At 42.2% G+C, this 21,984-nt stretch overlaps 2 protein-coding genes across 3 annotated transcripts; one reads left to right on the top strand and one right to left on the bottom strand.

The window, feature by feature from the left end:
• Positions 1-159: 159 nt before the first annotated feature.
• Positions 160-3,100, bottom strand: LOC118222412 (calcium signal-modulating cyclophilin ligand-like). Of its 2 annotated transcripts, none has more exons than XM_035407994.1 (4): positions 2,795-3,100; positions 1,744-2,159; positions 1,509-1,574; positions 160-1,325 (listed from the first exon to the last, which is right to left on the bottom strand). In XM_035407994.1, exons 1-4 carry the CDS (start codon positions 2,958-2,960, stop codon positions 1,134-1,136), a joined length of 840 nt encoding a protein of 279 aa, XP_035263885.1. In that variant the 5' UTR covers positions 2,961-3,100; the 3' UTR covers positions 160-1,133. The 2 variants fall into 2 exon arrangements, with proteins under 2 accessions (XP_035263885.1, XP_035263887.1); XM_035407996.1 differs by having other exon boundaries at positions 1,744-2,156.
• Positions 3,101-6,949: 3,849 nt separating this feature from the next.
• Positions 6,950-21,867, top strand: LOC118222841 (tumor necrosis factor ligand superfamily member 10-like). Its single transcript, XM_035408732.1, has 5 exons — positions 6,950-7,317; positions 12,585-12,734; positions 17,217-17,253; positions 17,781-17,888; positions 18,916-21,867. The coding sequence occupies exons 1-5, from the start codon at positions 7,123-7,125 to the stop codon at positions 19,350-19,352; spliced, it is 927 nt and encodes a 308-aa protein (XP_035264623.1). The 5' UTR covers positions 6,950-7,122; the 3' UTR covers positions 19,353-21,867.
• Positions 21,868-21,984: the final 117 nt, after the last annotated feature.

Raw genomic sequence — 21,984 nt, 5'->3', positions numbered from 1 at the left:
GAGGCAGCTGAAATAAAGAGCAACTGAAATAAAGCTACCAAACTAATCAAACCGGAAACATTTATACAAATATATATATATATATATATATATATATATTTAAAAATACATTCCAGTCCTTATGCGTTTAGGCAACAAAGGAAGCTCTTTACTAACAAATACAACATTGCAATTGTATTTATTAAGAAAATGATACAATAAAAATGAAATTAATTTATAAATAAAATGACTTGTACTAAATTCATTATTATTATTTTTAACAATGTAATATTGAAAGTTAGAATTGACATGCAGTATAAATTGGGATTATAATGTTGGGTTACCATTAACCCCTTCAACAGCTCCCACAAGCCACACAAAGAAAACACTCACAAATCACCCAGAAATAACACTGACAGAACACAGTAACCCCCTCCTCTGTACACATGCTACACATTAAATTACTGTAATCAAAGGAAGCTTATTCATTAAGTAATCCAGCTCCGAAAACCTAACCAACAAATGAGAGACAATATTTACACACATTCAGCATTCAGGTTTAAAGATTTAAGTCGTTAACTAAGTAAAGTCTTTAACAACGTAAAATAAGTTTACCACACAAAAGACATACTTTATACTGCAATTAAAGGGACTCCGTGTTGAGTTATTAATCAATATATAAAGCGACAGAGCCATGTTACATTCTTTAGTTCATCCGAAGTTCTGATAAGTTTATTTGTATGATAATGTGATTCTCAGATGGTCACCAGCCCTCTTCCTGAAGAGCCACAAGATCTCCCAGTTTTTATTTTCACATTAAAATCGGAATCCAGTTTAGGCCCAAAAAACCAGCTGAGGTGAGGTAACTGTGTAAAAAAACGTATATTATTAATGCCAAGTAACACTAGAAGTAACACCCTGTGGCTGTCCAGGACCAAGTTAGTAGTGCCATTCCCTCCAGCCCTTGAAGAGATGCAGGGTGGTTTGGGGTTACATCTTTACATTAGCAGCTAATTCAGACGAGGGCAAGTGTGAATACCACTGCTGTAACGTGTGTGGTTCAGGAGGCTCTCTTTGGAATGGGTAAAAAAAAAGGTGTGGCTGACTGCATCATCCAGTGGTTGATGATGCCTTACACCAGTGAGCTCCGACCTTTAGGTGCCTTCTAAACCAAACAGGAGGATCATCTCATGGCACACGATGAAGGTGAAGAAGTAAACACAGAGGTCAGTGAAGACGTCGCCCATTTTGCTGTAAGTGTCCATGGAGCGGTTGATGAGTTCGGCCGGGATTCTTGACAGCAGCAGGGCAGCAGTCAGCATTGTGGTCTTCATCTTCCTCTCGCTCTGCAGAGAGAGAGGGAACAGCTTCATGGGAGAGGGACAACATTCAGCATCCAGGCCTAAACAGCCAGTCTTACAGCACACTCTCTCACACCATTCTCTCAGTCTCACTGCAAGTCAATTTCATTACATATTTACACATTTTCATAATGACATTAAAATAAAGAGCTTAGTGCTGTGACTTACCTTTGGGAAATATTTGTAAGTGCCCATGTACACCAGCTGGAGGGTTAGAAATGGAGCGAATATGGACTGAAAAGGAGATAAAAGGCCTTTAACAAGAACAGGGTTCCAGCACCATCTCACAATTATTCCTGTCAAACCTGACCTAACAGAGTCCAGTGTGGGAGCAGGACTCACAGCGAGTGCAACACAGTTCAGCTGAAATTAACAAACTGAAACAAGAAAGTCTCAAGCTCACCAGACAGTTGCAGACAAACACACGGACGATGATGGCAAGAACGATGCTTCCAATGAGCCGGACAAGACGAAAGACATCAAGCGGCTCTGGGTCTGGGTCAGAGTTGTTCTCCTGAGCCGGCTTCTCACCAGCCAGCTGCTCACGTAGTTTCGTGGCCTCGTCAAAATGGGACAGGTACTGCTGCAGTCCCTGAGTCCCCTCTGAAGGCAGTTCTCCCCGTGACCTCAAGTTAACCTCAGTCGCCCCTCTGTCCTCGCTACAGCTGCCCGGTGTGCCCCTGCTCTCCTGCAGAGGAGACCCCTTCCTGTCCAGACCAAGAGGGGACAGCCTGTTGGAGGCTATGGAGGAAGGCCAGGCCTCGGGTCTCTCTTGATCCAGTTGAACTCTGGGCTCCATCATAGTTCTGTCACCCTCTGCTGGTGAACAAAAGACATGGCACTTCAGACTTTTCAACAGCAAGGAGCTCTTTCTCACCGTCGGCTGAATTAGATTATTTGGTCATCTTCTGTAGCAACAGGTGATAAAACGTGCTTACTCTTCTTTCGAACAGGGTGGTGGGAACGCATTAGGAATAAATCACATGCGTACTGCATGCCTCACTTCCTTAATTACTGGGGCACTGTGGAATAGCTAAATTACCATCACGGTCATATTCAGCTTTCTTAATCTTTTCACTGAAATTATCATTAATATGTACATAATTCATATTATGTTCATAAGGTTTTACACCAATAGAACAACTGAACAGTTATGTCAATTAAACTGAGCAAAGGAGTGCAGAAAGTTCATTTGTTCGTTCGTACTTTGATAACAAGCAGGCCTATGCAAAACAGTTATGAAGGTTGGAAAACACAAAATAGTTTTTAGTTGGCCAGATTAGCAAGTCTTTATTTAAAGATCATGTTTTATCTGCTCCTGCCAAGACCTGTAACTAATTTTGTTCACTTAGCCAGCTGCAGGTGCGTATAGAACGTCATCTGCTCGAGACAAACTCGTTGATTAACAGTATCTCCAGTATATGTGAGATGTAGTCAAAAACAATTAGACTCACCGTTATCAGCATCATTCTTTTTACTGCCACTAAATCCCATGATCCTGGTCATTCTGTCTTCAGAATTCATCAGCAATTTTCTTCTTCGGACTTCTGCCCTTTTTTTCGCTGCAGAAAGAGTACCCTTTTCTTCTGAGTCGTTTGGACATTCCGCATAAGTTTCCATATCCGTACAAGCGTTGCCTTCTTTTTGCGCGTATCAAACTAATAAATTATCTTACAAAAGCACTACAGTAATGAGTTGCACTTTCCAGCCACAACAATGGAACAAACCTCACGCAGACGCACTTTGATGATCTCATTCTTGAGACGCCCCTTCTGTCAAAAAAAAAAAAAAAAAACACGTGACTATGATAGCGCACGTCACGGTACTTGTGTGTGTCTGATATTATCTGCTGCTAATCCTGAGCAAGCTTGGGAAAACTACAGGCTGCAGAAACACTCACCATTTCAAATTTCACTTGGAAGACGTATTATATTAATGTACGAAGTCTTTACAAAATAATTGCTCCTGCTTAATATTCACAAAAAATTATCCAGTCATGAGTCACCGTTCATGATTTCAACTATTCTCCAAAATGAAGACATCTGGATGTTTAAAAATACATTTTTAAGTATTTGCCATAAAACGTCTACTTCCATCTTTGTTTATTTTTTATTTAACCTTTATTTACCCAGGGTAGGTTCGCTGAGCACGGATGCTCTTTTGCAGGAACGCCCTGCTTCACACACACACATTCACACCTGGGAGCTGCCCAGTACAACCACAATCCTCTATTGTTGGCCACTGAGCAGCTCCACTATACGTTTTAATTTGAAGGTTGTTGCTATTGATATGGTCGCACTTATACACTTATAGTAAATAACTGGCACCATTTTTCAAAAAATAACATTGAATTATAATAACTGGGGATTAAACTGTATGTCAATATGCCGTTTATTTCATTATTAGATGTATTATTAGGCAAATTGGGGCGTATGCAAAACCATAAATTCAGCAGTATTTACCTCATCACACACTAGGTGGCACTATAATTTCACTTGAAATTACAATATAATGAGAAAAAAGTAAGAAATCACCAGTATTATTTAATGGTCTGAAAATTTCTGCAGACTATGTTCACGTTTCACATTTAATTTTGTTCCACAACACACAACACAAGCGGTCGCAAATTTTCTCTGAAACACTTAAAATACACTCTTACATACTGACATTCAATAACCGTTGTTCTTATTGAATCCATACTGTGCCAAAGGAGAACGGAAATCAATTTCATTTTGGCACAAATGGTAAGAAAGTCATTAAATCAAAACTTGAGGGCACTGCATATTCTGACATTTGGTGGGGACACACTTCCATACTGCTGCTGGCTTCAACAGGTTTAAATCACCTTTTTATTGCTCTCTATTAGAAGTCCCCCGACACCAATACCTAACAGGGCAGGAATGCAGAGACTGATCTTTGGCTTCACTGACTTGCCGTTAGACTTCCCATTGGAGCCTCGCAAAACAGTGCTGTCCTCAAGGGCCGATGCGCAGCTGGTGTGGCCACAGACACAATGTGTTACTTCACCCGGTTCCGTTCATCTGGAGAACCATTTGTCTCTGCATCACAAATGGGTCAGCCACCAAGGGGGGAGTGGGGTCGCAAGGCACACAGAGGATCAGATGGAGATGAAAACCCCCCTGACCTCCCGCCACTAACAAAACATTTACAATGCGTTCCTTTCCACACCAGAGACGTATGCAAATAATTCCCTTGTGCTCCGGTGAGGCCTTGGGCCTGTGCAAAGATACTTATGCAATGTGCGCATTCCAAAATAACATCCCCTGCCGCAGAGAGTCCCACAGTTCTCCCTCTCAAAGTATGCAAATGATAAGTGCTTTGCCTTTAATGGCATGCTGTCTGAATGTTAAGCAAAGTCATACACTATTTTCTGTTTTAAACAATTTTAGGCCACAAACCCACTTCATTCCCTCAACAAAGACAAGACACACACCTGTACAGGTAATACAAATAATGCAGTAGTGGTAGTCCAGATAATGCCAGTTGACACAGGTTTATTTTCTATTATATCAGACAGCTAGAAAATTATATTATATAGAATTATAGAGCTGATTCTGAATTTATCTCTTTCCCAGCAAATGTTCAACTAAACTCTGGTGCTTTCTATTCCCGAATGGCAGATAGAGCATTATCTAGCAGATGCTTAAATTAATTAAGACGGTGTATATAAGGTCTCCTGCATGACTCTGTCAGTGAAGGAACTAATCCAAGCCACACGCAGTTGCAGGTTTGAGCCTTGTCCTCAGCTCTGTTACCATTAGGACTCCACAGTGGACAGCCATGAGTAGGCTTGTCCCACCCGTAATAACTCATACTTGAGTCCCACAAGTCGACACATTAATAGCCATAGAGTCACTCAGGAAAGGAGGGTTCCCAAACACAGCAACCAATGGCCCCTTTAGTGTGGAACTACTCCTTTGCTTATCAATATTGTTAAAGCCTTTATTGAGGCACAAAAGGACAGAACATTTACCAAAAAGGAATAGTTTAAATACAGTATATCCACCATTCACACTGCCACTTTCTAGATACATACACTGCCTATAGGACATGGAAACAGGAAGTATTTAAACCTTTCTTCTCTAAAAACATCTCTTTTCTGTATTATCCTTCTCGGGGTCAAGATTAGAAAGAAAAAGAGAAGTGCATTCATTGGACAGGAAAAAGCACACTGGATATGCCATGAAACAGGAAATGAAGTTTTAATTCTGTCTTCTGTTAAAATGTCTCTTTTCTGTGTTGTCCTCAGGGTGGAAATTAGGGGTAAAAAGGAGATGCATTCATTGGGACAGGACAAAGCACACTGCATGTGGCTTTTTGGGTTTTGATTAATAGGCTGACGCTGACATCATTTGAGAGAGAGAGAGAGAGAGAGAGAGAGAGAGAGAGAGAGAGAGAGAGAGACTAAATGTGTGAGAGAGAGAGAGTTCTGCATTTTACAACATAAAATGATAACAGAGATGGGATAATGTTAAATGATAATCAAACTTAAAAACTTTTTCTTGAATTTTGTGAATTGTGAAACTTCATTTGGGAAGCTGCAGAACCTTGTGTGAGTTCAAATCGAACAACCGTGACAAGGGTGTGAGGGCGCGAGAGAGAAGAAGTATTGCTGGCCTCAACTCAGCCAGCATAACCATCTGTCTCCCATATCCAACAGGCTTGTGTAGACAAACCCTGTCCAGTTTTCTTATGCAGCTGCAGCTGTTAGTGGGGGGAGAAAAAAAGGGGGAAAGGATGATGATGACCAGACAAATACAATTGTACAGAAAAAAGAAGGAAAAGGCATGCAATCTGTGTATATATACCAAGTCATTGGACATATCCATACATGTAGTGTAGTTTCTTCTTTTCGCCATTGGACAGTTCGATTTATTTCGGTCGGTTATTTTCAACTGCGATATGCCATAACTGAATAATGTTATAAATCTGCACAGTTGTTAATATAAAATAATACAATTGGAAGCTTCAATGCATTTGTTGTGTAGCCCATAAACTTAGAAAAAAACTTAACAAGTGTACTTACTGGACCTGGGCAAATACATTGAGGTGGTTGTGGCTCTTTCAGAATTTTACAGAATAAAAATTCTTTAGATTTATACCATGCCAAAATCAAAATTCTTAGCTTTCTAAATAGGTCCTGATGGTACATGACATTTAATGTATGGAAGCGTGTTAAAGATGTGCAAACATACCGATGTTAATTGGCTAGCTGGATAAACTAACATGTTTTCAGAAGATGTACAAAAACTTTACTTTTAACGAAAAGGATCTTATGGTAGGTACCTTCACAGGAGGACAGGCAAATTAATTTAGCCACAAAATCAATTTTCTAAAAGCAGAATGGACGCATGTCTAACGCGGACTAAAAGAACGCCGTATATGATTATTTTGTATTGTATTCGTTTTATATTCACGTAGATTAAATATTTGAAGGTACTGCATTAATCGTCGTCATTCACTAATATGTGTCACTAAAATAAACTGTTTGTGTTTTCATTACCGCAAAAGGAAGCAGATTGAGAAGAGGTTATTAACGCACAAATGCAGACGTTGAAACCTTGCACCGCAATCTCAGAGTTTGATTCGCTCGGAGGTAATTTAGTTCGTGGTGCAGTTGTTGGACTAAGGAGTTACCCATGCTGCTGCGCCCTCCCACGCGACGAAAACTCATTGACAGAGTTTATTTACAGTTTCGCGTAGTCGTGGATAAGGACTTTCCCCAGATCTTCGGTGTTTTTGTTCATTAATCTGGAATGCAATGGCTAGCCCGAGCAACCAAGAATATTTCAGGTCCGCCAGTACTGAATCGTCCGCCTATATGATGGTTCCGACGAAGAAACGGCCAGATACACCCTCAAAGTTGTGGCTAGCCATGGTGGTTATTGTCGTTGTCGTACTCCAGATTGCTTCGACCACCGCACTCTTCGTCTATCTGAACATGTCGATATCTCAGGTAAAATTAATATTTACTTTTATTTTATACAAATGAAGGTGGACTTTTTCTTCCTTAACAAACCTTATGCACCAACTTTTTATTAGATGCTTTCTTGCCCTTTGTGGTTGAGCACAGTGGTGCAGTGACAACGCTGTCATAAACAAGGTCCTAAGAATTAATTTATTTACCAAATAAACCGACTTCAGTAAAAACTTAATAAACATAGATTGTGTATTGTATATCAATGTCCAAGGATACGAAAATTGTACTTCTGTGTTCAATTTTTCATTCAAGTAATTGCTTTTCAACTTCAGGTTTGAGGCTTCTGAACAGACACACACCTTTAGATGGACAACTGTTGTACCCTATAGCAGATTCCCAAAGTTATTTTGAGCTCACAACCTACATAACCATAAGTTAATATATTTTCCGTGACCTACAGTTTATTAAAATACAGTGAAATACATGTTAAATACTAACTTAGAATTAATTATTTAATTATATATCTAAATGACTGTATGAGTCCAGTAACAACTGTAGTGCATATTATTAGTGCAGTGTTTCATTTGACTGGTGTGAGTGGGCTTATCTGTGGAAAGTATTGTATGCATATGAATGCATTGTTTGACTAAACTCAGCCCCTCTCATTATCATAAATAAATAAATAAATAAATACATGATTGCAGGGGCTTTGCAATGAACCATTTAACTAACAAAAAAATACAATTGTATGAAAGAAAAAAATGTGCTTATTTAAGTATTGGTGTAACTAAAATAGGCTAGAAGTTTCTTTTGAAATGGGCAGTACTTATGTACAGTTTTACAGCACAGTGTATTCAGGAGCTTTAACTTGTGTTTAGGCCAACCAGTGTAGTTGAATATACTGCAGTTTCCAATTCACTGCAGACAACTGTGTTAAATTATGTGCTTGACCTAGTTAACAAGGTAACAGCTAAAGCTCTGATTTTGTTTGTGGGTGAAATAATTTTAACTGTATGCACCAATTGCTAATCAGCTTTAATAAACATGGCTGAGGTTTATGTAGCAACATTAATGATAAAACTGTAGAAAGAGGTAATGGTATTGCCTAATATCAGAACCTTTCAATGTGGATGTCAAGTGGTGTCACCTGTTATTTCATGATATGCGTGCCTTGCTATTGAGAATGAGAGTCAAAAACAAACACACACAAACACACACACACATTGCAGTCTATAGTGCTCGCACCTTTTACCCACAATTCTTCCTTTGATATGACTGTCACTTCGTGTGTACGGTTTCTTCAACTGGCAGATGCTTTCAGCCTCAGTGACTGACAAAAGTGCACTTCACAGGGTGAGCAATCACCACTATAGCTAGAGTTAGGCGACGTTCCAATCATATCAGTGACATTATCAGGGCGCATGCCTCAAGTCCTGTGAGATAAAGAGAGGGAAAGGTTATGTGTGGTGCAAGCGACTGTTTTTTGGACAGACAGCATATTTGTCTGTGTATACGTGTAAGTGTGTTTGTGTGTGTGTGTGTGTGTGTTGATTGTTATAGCTGCCTCAAGAAGAGGGCATGAACACTTTAGCAAAGACGAGGAACCGTGTTTTGGGACTCTACTTGAACATTATTAGAATGACAAGCTCTATGCAGCCTGGATTGTCCTGAAAACCTGAAACCTAAAATAAGGTGTTATCGGATCAAGTTTTAGAGGAAAGAATTTGTTGACACTTAAGATGGTAGTTAATCATGGCCCCTTTTCAAGCACAGCCCATTTAATGAAACAGAAAAAAACTTGGCATGCTTAGCTGTCATTTATTGGCAGTCTTTAAAAATTCTTCTCCAGATGGCTGCTTTCTAAAATGGAATTAGTAGTGTATAAGGGTTAAATGTGCTTTTATATATCCTTATGGTACGATGCTAATGGTGGAATGTTGTATGTTTATTATAGTTTATAGTTTTATTATATTGTATGGCTTATTAGGCCTGGTTTAATGAAACCGTATTAAGCTGCTTATACATGATGATGAATGCCTCATCCCTGTTTTGGCCCACTTAAATCCAGCAGGGACACATTATAAGATGTGATGTATGACATTAACCAAATCTCTCTCTCTCTGTCATTAACTGTTTTTATTTCATAAGGCTTTTAGTTGATGGGTAGTTTAGGAACTCGCAATTCTGATCTAAATCTGTGAAACCACATGCAAGTAACAATGTTAGTTATGTTAAATATCAGCAGACAAACAGGCTTTGGACATAAATAGTTTTTGCTTTCTACGTCAGAGCACACATTCACTGTAGGATGTCATCATTCTGAGCAGAAACAGGAGAGCAAATACATCCATGTTTGTTGGGAGTTGTTTTATGCATACTCATCAGTTTTGACGGTAAATGGCATAAGACTCCTTATACTGACAAGTAGGCTAATAGACAAACAGTGACGAGTGTATCTGTTGCTTTTTGACTTTTTGACCTACTTTTTGACTACTTCCACCTGTTTCCCTTTTATCTCCGAGCAGCCCAGGACTGATCACAATCAGATATCATTGCTAGAACACAAATATTCACAGTCATAGCTAAACATCTCGTGCAGGGGATGTGGAACTAGCATTATTAATTGGCTGTGCATTCTGGAATTGGTGCTGACCTACTTCCTTGTGTGAGCGTCAGGGGAGAAAAAAGTGGTTTTTTGTTGTTGTGATCTTTTATTCCTTTGTTTTTGGACAATAATAATAGATCTACCCCCCCCCCCCCCACCACCCCTCTCTCTCTCTCTCTCCAGTGGCTCATTCAATGTGTGCATGAGAGAATGTCCTTAATTGTTTTTACCGCATTAACGTATTACTGTGTGCGCACTACAAGGCTCGTGTACAGTTCTGAAGAGGTCTTAATCAGCAGTAATATTTTGTGTAAATACAACTTCGCTGCAGTGCAGACCTCTGCCAGGTTTGCACTCCAGCAAATGTGAGCCTCCCATGACATCAAACAGAGCCAAGAAAAACAGCGCTTTCTTGGACTCTGGTCCAAGGAGAACTCGACTGAAACCACACTTTTTCTGCTGAAACTTCATTGTGGATTTAGTTACATTGTGGTTCAATGGAGGAGATTGTTTTTTTTTTTTCTTGTTAAGTGACATAAGCTATTCTGCAAGTTTGAGACGTAAATGAAAAGCTGGCACTAGGCTTACAGGAATGTTAATGAATACCCTGACGCGCAACGACCTTCAACCATTTGAGTTTAAATGTCTTGCTTGTTCGATCACCCTATGGCGTTGAACTCTTGCCTTAAAACTGATGAGAGAGAGGGGGCTTTTTTCTGCTAAATGCTAACCTGCAACATGTTACAGGTGTGTAAAAGACTAAATGTATTAAAAATAAATGATTTGACCAGGGTCTACTGGAGACTTACAGATGGTGCCAGCACAGTTGGGTTGACCTGTGTATACAAGTGCCAGCCTCCCAGGAAAACGCCAAACACGGTGCACCTCTGAGCATGCCCAGTGTGCTTCACGTGTGCCTCAGGGCACTGAGCTCTCACTCTCATGTTTGTCAGGAAAAAGAAAGCTAACCTTTGAATAACTGTGAAAGAAAGCTACCCGTTGCTTTCCATTTCTCACTGTTCTGCTCACCTTTATCACTCCTGGTCTTCTTTCTTTTAAATCGGCCATTTCCTGCACCTACAGTCGTAAACTTGGAAAGCCAAAACTAGCCAATTTTAAAGGCACTGTTAAGGCTTATTTCTGGGGGGAAACATGACACGTTGCTTTGTAGATATATTTTCATGAGAAGGTCTGTCTGGTATTACTTATAAAATTCCAGCAAAGTATTTTGAAATTATTGACAGTGAAAGGCCTTAGTTTTACAGTGTCTGTTATAAATGTACAACAGGCATGATTCAAATGATTATTAAAAATACTTAAACCCTTCAGGCACCAGTGGAATTCCAGCAGAATGTTGAACAGATAATTCGTCTTTCTTACAGTTTGACTGTAGGTTTGACGGTTTGCTGGAAAACAGGGATCAAGTGGAATATTTTTCAGTTTTTAAATTTGTTCATGTATTTTACTCAGGTCTGATGTACAGTACCAGGTATAAAGTTTGAGGACCTTGCCAGGCCGATTTTAGCCTTACAAGTGCTTGGTACTGTATGGCCAACCAAACCCTTAATATAGCTCTGTACTTTCCCTCTACACGTGAGTTTACCACCACCACACCTGAGTTTCTCACCTGAAAGAAATCTCTTCAGATGCCTGAGGCCTTCCTTCCTGGACCGCGAGGCAGTTTGGAGTAGTCTTACCCGCCCTGACCGTGGATTTAATTACACGCCTGGCTTACTTGTTCCTAATCTGGGGAAATATGCGGCGCAGAATTGGAGCGAAGCTCAGCGGCTTTTCTGCAGTCCTGCTGCCAGGGGCGAAGGTAACACAAGAGTATTGTTTCTGGATTCCTGTGTCTCGGGGATCAAAAAGGGCTTTGTTTGCCATCAGTGCCACTTCCTGTCACCCCCCCCCCTCCCCCCTTACAAACCCCCAGTGGGCATGGATGTCAATTTGTGTCGTATTTCATTATGATCTAATATCTTTCATTAGCCTAGATGAGGTATTGACCGATGCTTTGTATTCACATCCACAGTTGCAGTGATTATTTTAACTGTCCCTTTTGTAGTGCAGGAAGAGAATAATGGGCAAGGTTCAACTTGCTTTGGGTTTTCCATTGTCTGCAAAGCAATAGTGCTCTGCTGGTGCTGTCAGATACCTGCAGGAGGTCCTTGCTGGTTGTGTTAACAGGTACAGACAGGTAGGCAGTTTTTGGCATGGACTGAATAAAAGTGGTTAAGTAGCTGTTTTTCCTTGCGGGGAGAAAATGCCGGCCGGAGCAGAAAATGCAGGAGTACACTTGCACTTATTACTCATCAAGTGGCGCTACTGTTTCTGGGACAAAAACGATTTTGTTGTTTTTCAAGATGTGACCTACTTTGGTGAACGACACGTTAGCAATGTTTTTACAGGGTACACAACCAATATTCTGGGGGGGGGGGGGGGGGGGAATGCATACTTTCTGAATTTTGAGGGATTGTCTGCAGAGCTTTACAACTGTTAACCATATTTTTAATAACTTGACAATAATTGCTTGCAAATAATTGCTGAAGATACACTTCAGCAATTATTACAAAGGATGAGCCATGCTTGTGTTATTTAAAAAATGTTTTGGTTTCGATAGATGGTTTCATGAGCAGTGACAAAGAATTCTAGCTGGCCTTAGAGTAAACCAACTTGTGTTGTGTGCTGATATTGACAGGTGAAGAATCAGGGCGTTACCGAGGAGCTGAAGTGCTTGAGTCTGCTGAATGCTCTGGATAAGCAGCAGGACATCCCAGAAAACCTCGCCCAGCTCTTCGGAGAACCCTGCATGAAACTGGCAGAAGGCATCAAGGCTTACATCTCCAAGGTTGGCATGCTACCATTCCAGAGTGGTGCTCATTTTTACAAAATATCCTGTGTTCAAAAACTGGCCATATCACCTATCACTCATTGGCGGTGTTCTAAGTATTCAGTTGCTTAATGGGTTTTGACTGTGGTCTTCTCTGGCTTATCCTTGTGAGCACACTAACGTTTGCGTGCACACACTGAACTTGGGCACTTTCACTGGAACACTACAGGACTGTGGCTAAAGGGTGTCAATCCCAGCTGAGGCAAAACATTTCAGGAACATTTTGGAAACATTCTACCTGAAGTACGTGAGGCCGTGGTGTATTTATTGTTCCAAACTATTTCGGTCAAAATTACTAAAAGAACATTACAGATATATTGCATACAAACTTAATGTACAAGTGGTATTTTAAGCATTGAAATGCTAGATTTTGCTAAATTCCCTCACAAAATTAAGATGAATGTCCATCCACAAATCTTTTTTAAGAGATTGGAATAACTGAATAACATTTAATGTTTCTTGTAGCTCAAAATAACGTCAAGGAAACTGGGGGACATTTTAAGTTAGGAACATTTACCTTAGTTTCTGGGAGTGTTCTGGGAACCTTCAAATTGTCTATTGGGAAAAAAGATAAATCTATATGTAGCATATTAATATACAAATGGTTCTCCCTACTTCATCAAAAGCGTTCTGTTTATATATTGCAGATTCATGTATAGTTTCTTCTGTCTCTGTAAGTTTATACGTTTTATTTTTGGGCTTTTAGGCTTAACTCTCTTTTTCAGTCAAAACTGAGAATAAGGAACAAGGAAGAGGTGTGAACACAGATTCGCTTTTGTTTTCTCCAGCTGGTCCTTGATACAGTATCTTACATCAGACCTTTCCTCTGCACTTAAACTGTGCCTCTTATCAAGACAAGAACTTTTATTGAACCCTTGCTGTAAGTAATATGAAGGCAAGTGAATACACTTTGCCCTATCTCTGGTCTGTAGTTCACCGTTCAGTTGAACCATTTCCCTTTGAATGATGAGAACTGGGATTACACTTTGTTCTATCTGTTCCTGGATCAGGCTTTGGGGATGCAGTGCCTGCCCAGGCCCTTCTCTGGTATTGTGTAATCCAAACCTGCTTACATTTACATTTTTACTTTAAGATTTAGGTGATGCCCTTATCCAGAGGAATCACCTGGCTTACTTAATATAATCCATTTATACAGCTGGATATTTCACCAAAGCAATTATGAGTAAGCCCCTTGTTCAAGAGTACAATGGCAGTGTCAAATCTGGCAATTGAAACTACAGCCTCAGAGTTACGAGCCTGTGTTGCAGACCTGCTCTGTGGTTGGCCCCCCTCATCTCACCTCTGTTGTTGACCCCCCTCACTGCCCTTTCCAACCTCTGTTGTTGTTGCCCCTTGCCCCGCTCTCCTCCTCCATTGTTGCCGCCGTTCTGTTTGCGCTGTCAGTGCCGAGTCTCTGTATGCTAATTGAGCGAGGCTGCAATCCATTACTGGCGGGGGATCCAGAGGCATTCGGCCCCTAATTCGAAACACATGTGCCACTCTGAGAGAAAATAGATGCAATCGCCAGGCCGTAGAACGGCCCAGATTGAGTTACGGACGTGACCGTGAGGCAGAGAGCAAGAACACAAATCTGTCCTTTACCGATGGAGGAAATGGGAATTGACTCTCAGCGAGACTAAAATAAATAAATAAATAAATAATGAGGGGGCGAGCAGGCAGGGGTTTATTTTTTGAGAGAAGGAACAACTAAAGGGGTGAAAAAAGGAGAGGGAAAAACTACTACCGCACCTGGAAGTCATTACTGCCAAAAAAAAGAGGGAAAAAGAGGAAAGAAAAAAGAAAGAAAGAGACGAAAGGGCTCGATGTGACGTATTGGCATTCCTGTCCGGTTGCAGCTCCCGGGTCTTACTCTGCATGTTTTTGTGACTGAGGGTAAGGAAAGGGCAACGGGAAAGGTGTTTCCATAGAGTCCCCTGACCCCAGCGGGCGTGTGTGTGTGTGTGGGGGGGGGGGGGGGGTTTGGCCGGTTACTGCTGCTCGCTTGGCAGCCCTGATCGTTTGGGCTTTGATCCCTGTTTGTCTGTAAGTTTGAGCGAGGGGGTGGGGGTTCTGATCTCACAGCGGTGGAGCTCTCCCACTCATTGGCGGGAGGCACTGACGGACAGGTCTGAGGATTCAGGTCTGTGGTGGGGGGATAGACCTTGAACCTGGGGCTGTCTGTCTGTCTGTCTGCTTGTCTGTCTCTTCCTCTCTCTGACTCTGTCTCTCTTTTCCTCTGTCGCTCTCTCTCTCTCATGCACTCAACCCTGTGTATTAGTGAGGAAGAAAGTTATGGATACCCTGTGCCAAAGTTACACGTCTTACTGTTTTCTGTTTCCAGCATTAACACAATAGCACTGTCTGTTGCATTTCCTCTGTGGATCAGTGTGCTTGTGTCTGTGGCTGGAAACTGCATTTGTAGTTTGTGTTTGAGAGCATTGTATAAACTGGCCTGCTCCACAACATGTAAACATCTAGGAGTGGGAGGATTGCAGGAGAGACTAATCCAGCGGTCCAGCGCTGGCCCGTTGAAAAGCCAAAAAAATGTGAGGTGTGTGCAGTTGGTTTTTCCTGAAGGTCAGCTTTGGCAATGCAGTGTGTCCAAATTTCCCCTTCAGGGGGTGCAGGCGTTGAGATATTCACAGCTTCTTATGAAAAACGAAAAAACTGCTATTTTCCCCTCGTATGATGTGGAACTGAGCCTGTAATGCCTTTCAACAGTCCTTCTATTAGGAAAAAGATAATCTTTGACAGCATTGAAACTTTAGTGGCTTCCTGTAATTTAAAGCGGACCGGGGGGGGAAAGTGATGATGCAGTCCCCTTGCCCCACTCCTCAACCACCACCCGCCCCTCCCCCCCCAACCCGCACACCCCTTCGGCAATCCCACATCCGGGCAAGGCTGAACATGTCCTCTGGCCATCCTTTACTGAAATTCGACCAGCTTTGAGGCATGTCTTAAGTGCTTGAATCATTGCGGAGTCTGTGTTGGAAAAGTGACTGTGCCGTTTTGTCTGGAGTTTTCATTGTAAAACATGCGCACCCCACAGTGTACACTAAGTCTGTGGACCATAGAGTTTGCTGTGGGGAGTCGTAGTTCTAAGTCTTTGTCTTTTTTCTCTGAGGTGCAGACAGCATGTGGAGAGTGAGTCTCTTGCATTGTGGGAAGTCTTAGTGCAGTCAGCTCTGACAGATGAGCCTTAGGTGGGAGTATATTTTCCCCGGTGGACCGAGCTGGAAGGCTGAGTAATCGCCGTGTCTCGAGGGATGGAACCTTTCCTGGTGGGAGCTCCACATTTTAGGCACGATTGAGAAAGACATTACCTCATACTAGAGTCCCATTCCCCCCCCCCCCCCCCCCCCCCACCCCCAATCAATCACAGCAGTCTTTCAGCTCAGATAACAATTACTGCGCATACTTGATCTACAATGCTAGTGTTTATTTTGTTTATTTTGGCAATGCTTATTGCTAAGGGTGTGCCTGCTGTGCTTTCTCTGTGGCATTGCTGCCCCATTGTATTCCTGGCTGGAGCACTGATGTTTTGTACTTTGCTCTGGATCCCTCCGATGTTGGGCGGTAAAAGCAAACATAGTTTTTAAAACTTGTATTGAAATCTGTACTTGCCATGTCCTTCATTTAAAACGGATCTCTTTGACTTTCCTGCAAACAACGTTGAGAGTGAGTGTGTCTGTCCTACTGATGCGAAATACGTCAGTCTGAGGATTTTTATCTACAAGATTGATGTTTTAATTTAGCCTTATTAACGATGAGCGCGTCGATTTGCCATCAAAATGGATGTTTAGAGTGAAGTTCCCCTTTGCCTTTTGCAAAAAATGAGGATTTACTTCTATATCTGACCTAATCTTTCTCACCAAGTACATATGTGCATGCTGCAGCTGTACCTCATAACTTTTAACAGAAATGTCAGATAAGTGGTTGGGGCTAATTCAGTTATTTTCCTTCAAATTCAGATGAGGTATGGGGAGGAATAATATATTGCTTGCCTTGGGCATGAATGTTAAGCATAGTAATGTCTTACTGAGAAACCTGAACGTTGCTGTCCTGTCAGAGTGGAGATCCTGACTGGCGTTGTGTTGATTAGTCCTTGGAGGCTGTCCTGATTTATGGTCCTGACAGAAGGGGGATTTGTGTGGCTGCATTCATTAATAACCTTCAGTCATGGCTAGAGTCCAACACCTGTACTTTCACAGGAGGCAGGAATATGGATCTGAAAAGACCTCAAGAAGAAGTTAGAAATAACTCATTTTTGAAAAGAAAAAGAATCCTTAACTCCCCAATCCGCTCAAGTTCAGCTGGCCGTGGAAGTGTATTTTTTTCATTGTTGTTATCTTTTTACCCCTTGTATTCTGTATTTCTATTCTGAAGTCGTTTGCCTCGTGATCCTGTCTCTGTTTCTAAATGGAGCATTTTGTCTTACAGGTGACTGAGAACATCATATCAAAGCAGACATTTCAAGGTAATTCATTACCCCTCCCCTTCCCCAAACGAACTGTCCCACCGGCGAGGGCAATTTGCCAAATGGTTTTACCCAATTTACCCTCATGGCTTACAGTACATCCTGTCTCAGAGGACACGTTCTTATGGGCCGCCACTGCTCATAGCTTGTTGCCATGGTGAAAAATGACTATAGCCCTTCACTCGATGGGTGACTGCCAGAATAGACACTGGAGGTTCAGATGGAGTTTCCATCCTCCCTATACCCTGGACAGATAAACTCTATCCTTCTCATACTCCCTTCCTCACACCAAGAAGATAGAGGTAGAAGCGTGTACTCACCAGCATTGTTTCATAAACATGTCTTAATGAATGATATTAAGCGCCCGCAGATCCTGCTTTCAGCTGTCTGCACTTAACCGGTGAAACTCAAAAGTAAATGGCATTAAATGCTCCAGGCTTATTCAGTATGAATCATAGGGTTTTATAGATCACTGTTCAAGTTTTGACCTGTAATTAATACCTTTTTTTTTTTTTTTTTTACCACAGAAGCGAGATCCTTGCCTCGTACATTCAACACATCAGGGTCAAAGGTCATCACCACAGTGACTCAAAGACCGTCTGCCCACCTCACTCTCCTAGAAAGCAGCCTACAGGGTAGGTGCAAGTGTGTGCATGTAGACGCACTGCATATTTTCTTTCTGCTTGGTACCCCTGAGGAGTGTCATTAATCTCTGTTTAATATGAGGAAGTAGAACAAAGCCAAGATGCCGGTGTATTTACATGAATCTGTTTAGAGTAAATGGGTGTAGTCATGAATACTTCGAAGAACAACATGTGAAACATGTTGACCTGCAAATGTTTGAAAGGTGGTAATTACCATTTATTACTGAGGCTCCAAAAAAAAAGAAAACTTTAAAAGGTCAGGACAGTGCTTTGTTTTATGCAACAGAAACATGAGAACATGCCTGACATCCAATTCATGATTTAAAAGTGGGGGAAAAAATTGTTTCAGTTGAGAATATTTGGTGCAGATAACCGAGTGCTTAGACTGAGAGAGAAAGAGGAAAAGGAGTAAGGGACACGTGTAAAAGGAGATTTTTAGACATCTGCCGCTCTTCAGTATTTCTGTCTCCCTTGCTAAACAGGACAAGAGGCATATCAGTGTCTTTCTGTGTGGAGTTTTAGGAAGGGTTCTTATCTGACAGTACTGTTGGCTGAGGAATGTGACTTTGTTTGAATAACCCTTCCTTTACCTCTTTCCCCTCTGTCCAATTGCTCTGCCCTTCCTCTTTGCTTTCTTTTCCTCTTTCTAAACCCCCTCTCCCTCACTTTCCTTTGTCTGGCCTCTTCGTTCTGCCTTTCTTACCATCTCTCCTGCTTTTTCCTCATCTCATCTTCCACTCTCCACACTTCTCTTTTCCTCCTTCCTTCATCCATCCTTCTCTTTCCCTTCTCCCCTCTCCTCCTCTGTTGTTCCTCTGATCCCTCTCTTCCTTGTTCCTCCCTATTCAATCTTCCTTCCTTTTTCCTACCTGTTCAATCTCTATTCGTCTCTCCTCGCTCTCTGATCCCTCTATTTACTCTTCTCTCCTCTTTCTGACCCCTCACTCTTCTCTGTTCGATCCCTCTTCCTCTCATCCTCTCTCCTCCCTCTCTGATCCCCCTTTCCCGGTCTCCCCAGCCCCTCAGCCGGACCTCCACCAGTCCTGCCGCCACCCGGTCCGGTCCTGGGGAACCCAGAGCTTCGGCGCTCACCTGCACAACATGACGCTGGTTAACGGGCACCTGCGCGTGCCCCTGGACGGCCGCTACTTCCTGTACTCCCAGGTCTACTTCCGCTACCCCGCCCCCAGGGAGGGGGAGGAGTCCACCGTCAGCCACCAGCTGGTGCAGTGCGTGTACAAGAAGACTTCGTACCTGCGGCCCATCCAGCTGCTGAAGGGCGTGGGCACCAAGTGCTGGGCGTCCGACGCCGAGTATGCCCTGCACTCGGTGTACCAGGGCGGGCTGTTCGAGCTGCGCGCGGGCGACGAGGTCTTCGTCTCCATCTCCTCGCCCTCCTCCGTTCACGCCGACCCCTCCTCCAGCTACTTTGGGGCCTTCCGGCTCGACCTGTGAAACCCCGACCTCTCACCTCTGAACCCTTGGGGGGGCAGGAGGAATGCGGAGGAGTTGTCATACCTGAACGTTTGGGATGCTGTTTGCACACCTTTTTCCCCCCCCTCCCGATTCAATGTCACACTCTTTTATGCTGGACGGAAAAAGATGAGAAAGCAGAGGAAGCCTCTTTTTTTAAGAAAGAGAGGGAACAAAGGACATTGTTGTTTAAAGACAGATGGAATGTAACTGAGAGCTAGATCACATCATTGGTGTGGAATGGTAGCAAACACACAGCTCATTTATTCTAAGAGGGCCGGGGGCTGGGATGGACGGTCTGTGCCACAGTCCTGTGTTTAGAGCGTAGCCTGGACAAACACTACCACCCTGCAGCGTGACCTGGGTTAGGCGAGATAGTCTGAGTTTAATGTATCATGTTAAACAAGGAAACAAGAGAAGAGCGAAGGAATGCTGAGAAGATTCCACAAGCTGCGAGAAATATGCGGCACTACCAGCCACCGATGAGGGCTCAGGAATCTTTAGCGGGAAGAGGGGCCGTCCTTCAATTCTGAGATCACCTGGTCCGGCCCAACCTGCACGGCAGCATACCGGGCTGGAACGGGAAAGCACTGCGGACTGATAGTTATTATTCACAGAGGGCCACGTGCATACAGTCAAACACGCAAACAAACACACGCACACACGCACACGCACATGCACATACACACACACACACACACGCGCACACACACATACATAAGAATAAGTGAGCTCTGGCTAAAAGGAGCATGCCTCTCCTTAAAGGTGGCTGACTGGAAGGTTTAAGCAAACTGAGTCATCACATGAAGAGAAAGCTGTATTCTAGACTGACACAACAGCTGTCTGCTTTGTCCAAAAGCACACCTGGAGATTTCCTATCGGCTTTTGTTTCTCCCGAGCGTTCGTCTTACATCGGTGCTTTGACAAGCGAATCGAGCTCTTAACTAACCAGTGAACACGTTCTTTTTTAGGATTTTCTCCTCCTTCTATCCAACTGCTTAATGTTTTTCCCTCTCCCTTTTCTCAGGGGGAATGTTTATGTAAATATTATATGTACTGTGTGACATTCAGGGACACTAAAGGAACTGTCAGTGCGAGGCTGTGTCTGTTTCCCATTATGGAAGTGCAGGATGGTAGTAATTTTGGAAAAAGCTCATTGTGGTTGATATGATCTGAATCTGAGCCCCAGCAGTCTGTGTATATTTGAAATGGGCTGATCTGCAGAGATTTCCCAGAATCTCCATGTGCAGCTGTGTCACACAGTGTGAAAGTGCTCTGCAGCTGCACTCTCCGTAGCAATATTGTAAATAAGGGATTTTGGGTAACATTTACAAGGGGGATTCAGCCCAGTGAGTAGGAACAGATTCGTTGAAACACACCAGATACTCAGGTACTATTTTACTTCTGTCCTCTCTAACAGAAAGGTCATCACAGAACGCCCATTCCTGCTATGTTGTATATGGCCACGGCCTTTAATGAATTTTCAGAACATTGATCAAATCAGATTGCTCCTGCTTCAGAAATAAGTAGACAGCTGAGTATCTGGTAAGTGTACACAATCTGTTGTAACTAGAAGACTATTCTGCTGTTCATATCAGTGCCATGTGATCAGAGGAATGACAGGTGTTAGCCCCCTCATGCTGCATTCCTGGTAAAAATGAAGTGGCTTTTGATTAATGGGTGTTTCCATTTTGCCCCAAACACTTTCAGATTTAAACTAACTGATTATTCCATGAGGAAACATCTGGCAGTAGTGTAACTTTGTAAGTGTAAACAAGTGTATCTATGTGTGTGTGTGAGAGAGAGAGACAGAGAGAGAGAGAGATAGTGTGCACAAGTATTTTATATAGAAAATAAAATAGGAGGAAAATATTCTTTAGGTACCTCTAAAATTCAAACCACAATCTCAAAAATCACAAGGACTTTTTAATGCAAAATATGTCTCACAAAATATATCACAATAAACACTTCAATGAACACTTCAAAACTTGTGCCTAGAGCAATAAAAAATCAATGTGTTTGACTTGAGGTTGTGGTGATGGCTGGTACCAAAGAAATACTGCCAGGAATATCTTTTATTGTTTTAATCTGTCATTACTTTTTGTGGGTGTTGTTAGAAAGGAGGTGGATGTGTGGTACATTTGGTTTATCGTTATAGGCTTTTCTTTCCCAATTTGAGCACATTTGAGACAAATCATGAATCACATAGCCTAATTCAGTTCCCAGTCACTAAAATCTGAGTTAGCTTAAAACTAAAAGTATTGTACAAGACCTGAGCTTTTGACATGAATTAAAAACTTTGTTACCACTCCTGTACCTTTTGTATGACTCCGACACTGTCCATGAATGTTTTAATTTGGATAAATTATGAATGTACTGCTTATAAACATCTGTATTGTTTTCTTAATGTTTCAGCGGTGTCTTTGAAAGTGCAATTGTTTTCCAACCAGATTTTTCTGTGTAATTTGAAACAATAAATGGCTGTTCTCAGATGAAGTATCGTTGTGTGTGGAAACTGTCTAGACGTAAAGCAAAGGTCTGGGCTGACGTTAAATCAAATTCTTATGACTTGTGGTGTGTCAGGGTTCCCACAGACGACCCAGTTTGGCATTCT

Source organism: Anguilla anguilla, chromosome 3 (assembly GCF_013347855.1).
Source record: "Anguilla anguilla isolate fAngAng1 chromosome 3, fAngAng1.pri, whole genome shotgun sequence".
Classification (NCBI taxonomy): Eukaryota; Metazoa; Chordata; class Actinopteri; order Anguilliformes; family Anguillidae; genus Anguilla; species Anguilla anguilla.
Note: the sequence above shows the minus strand (reverse complement) of the source record. Positions and strands in the feature narration are given on the sequence as shown.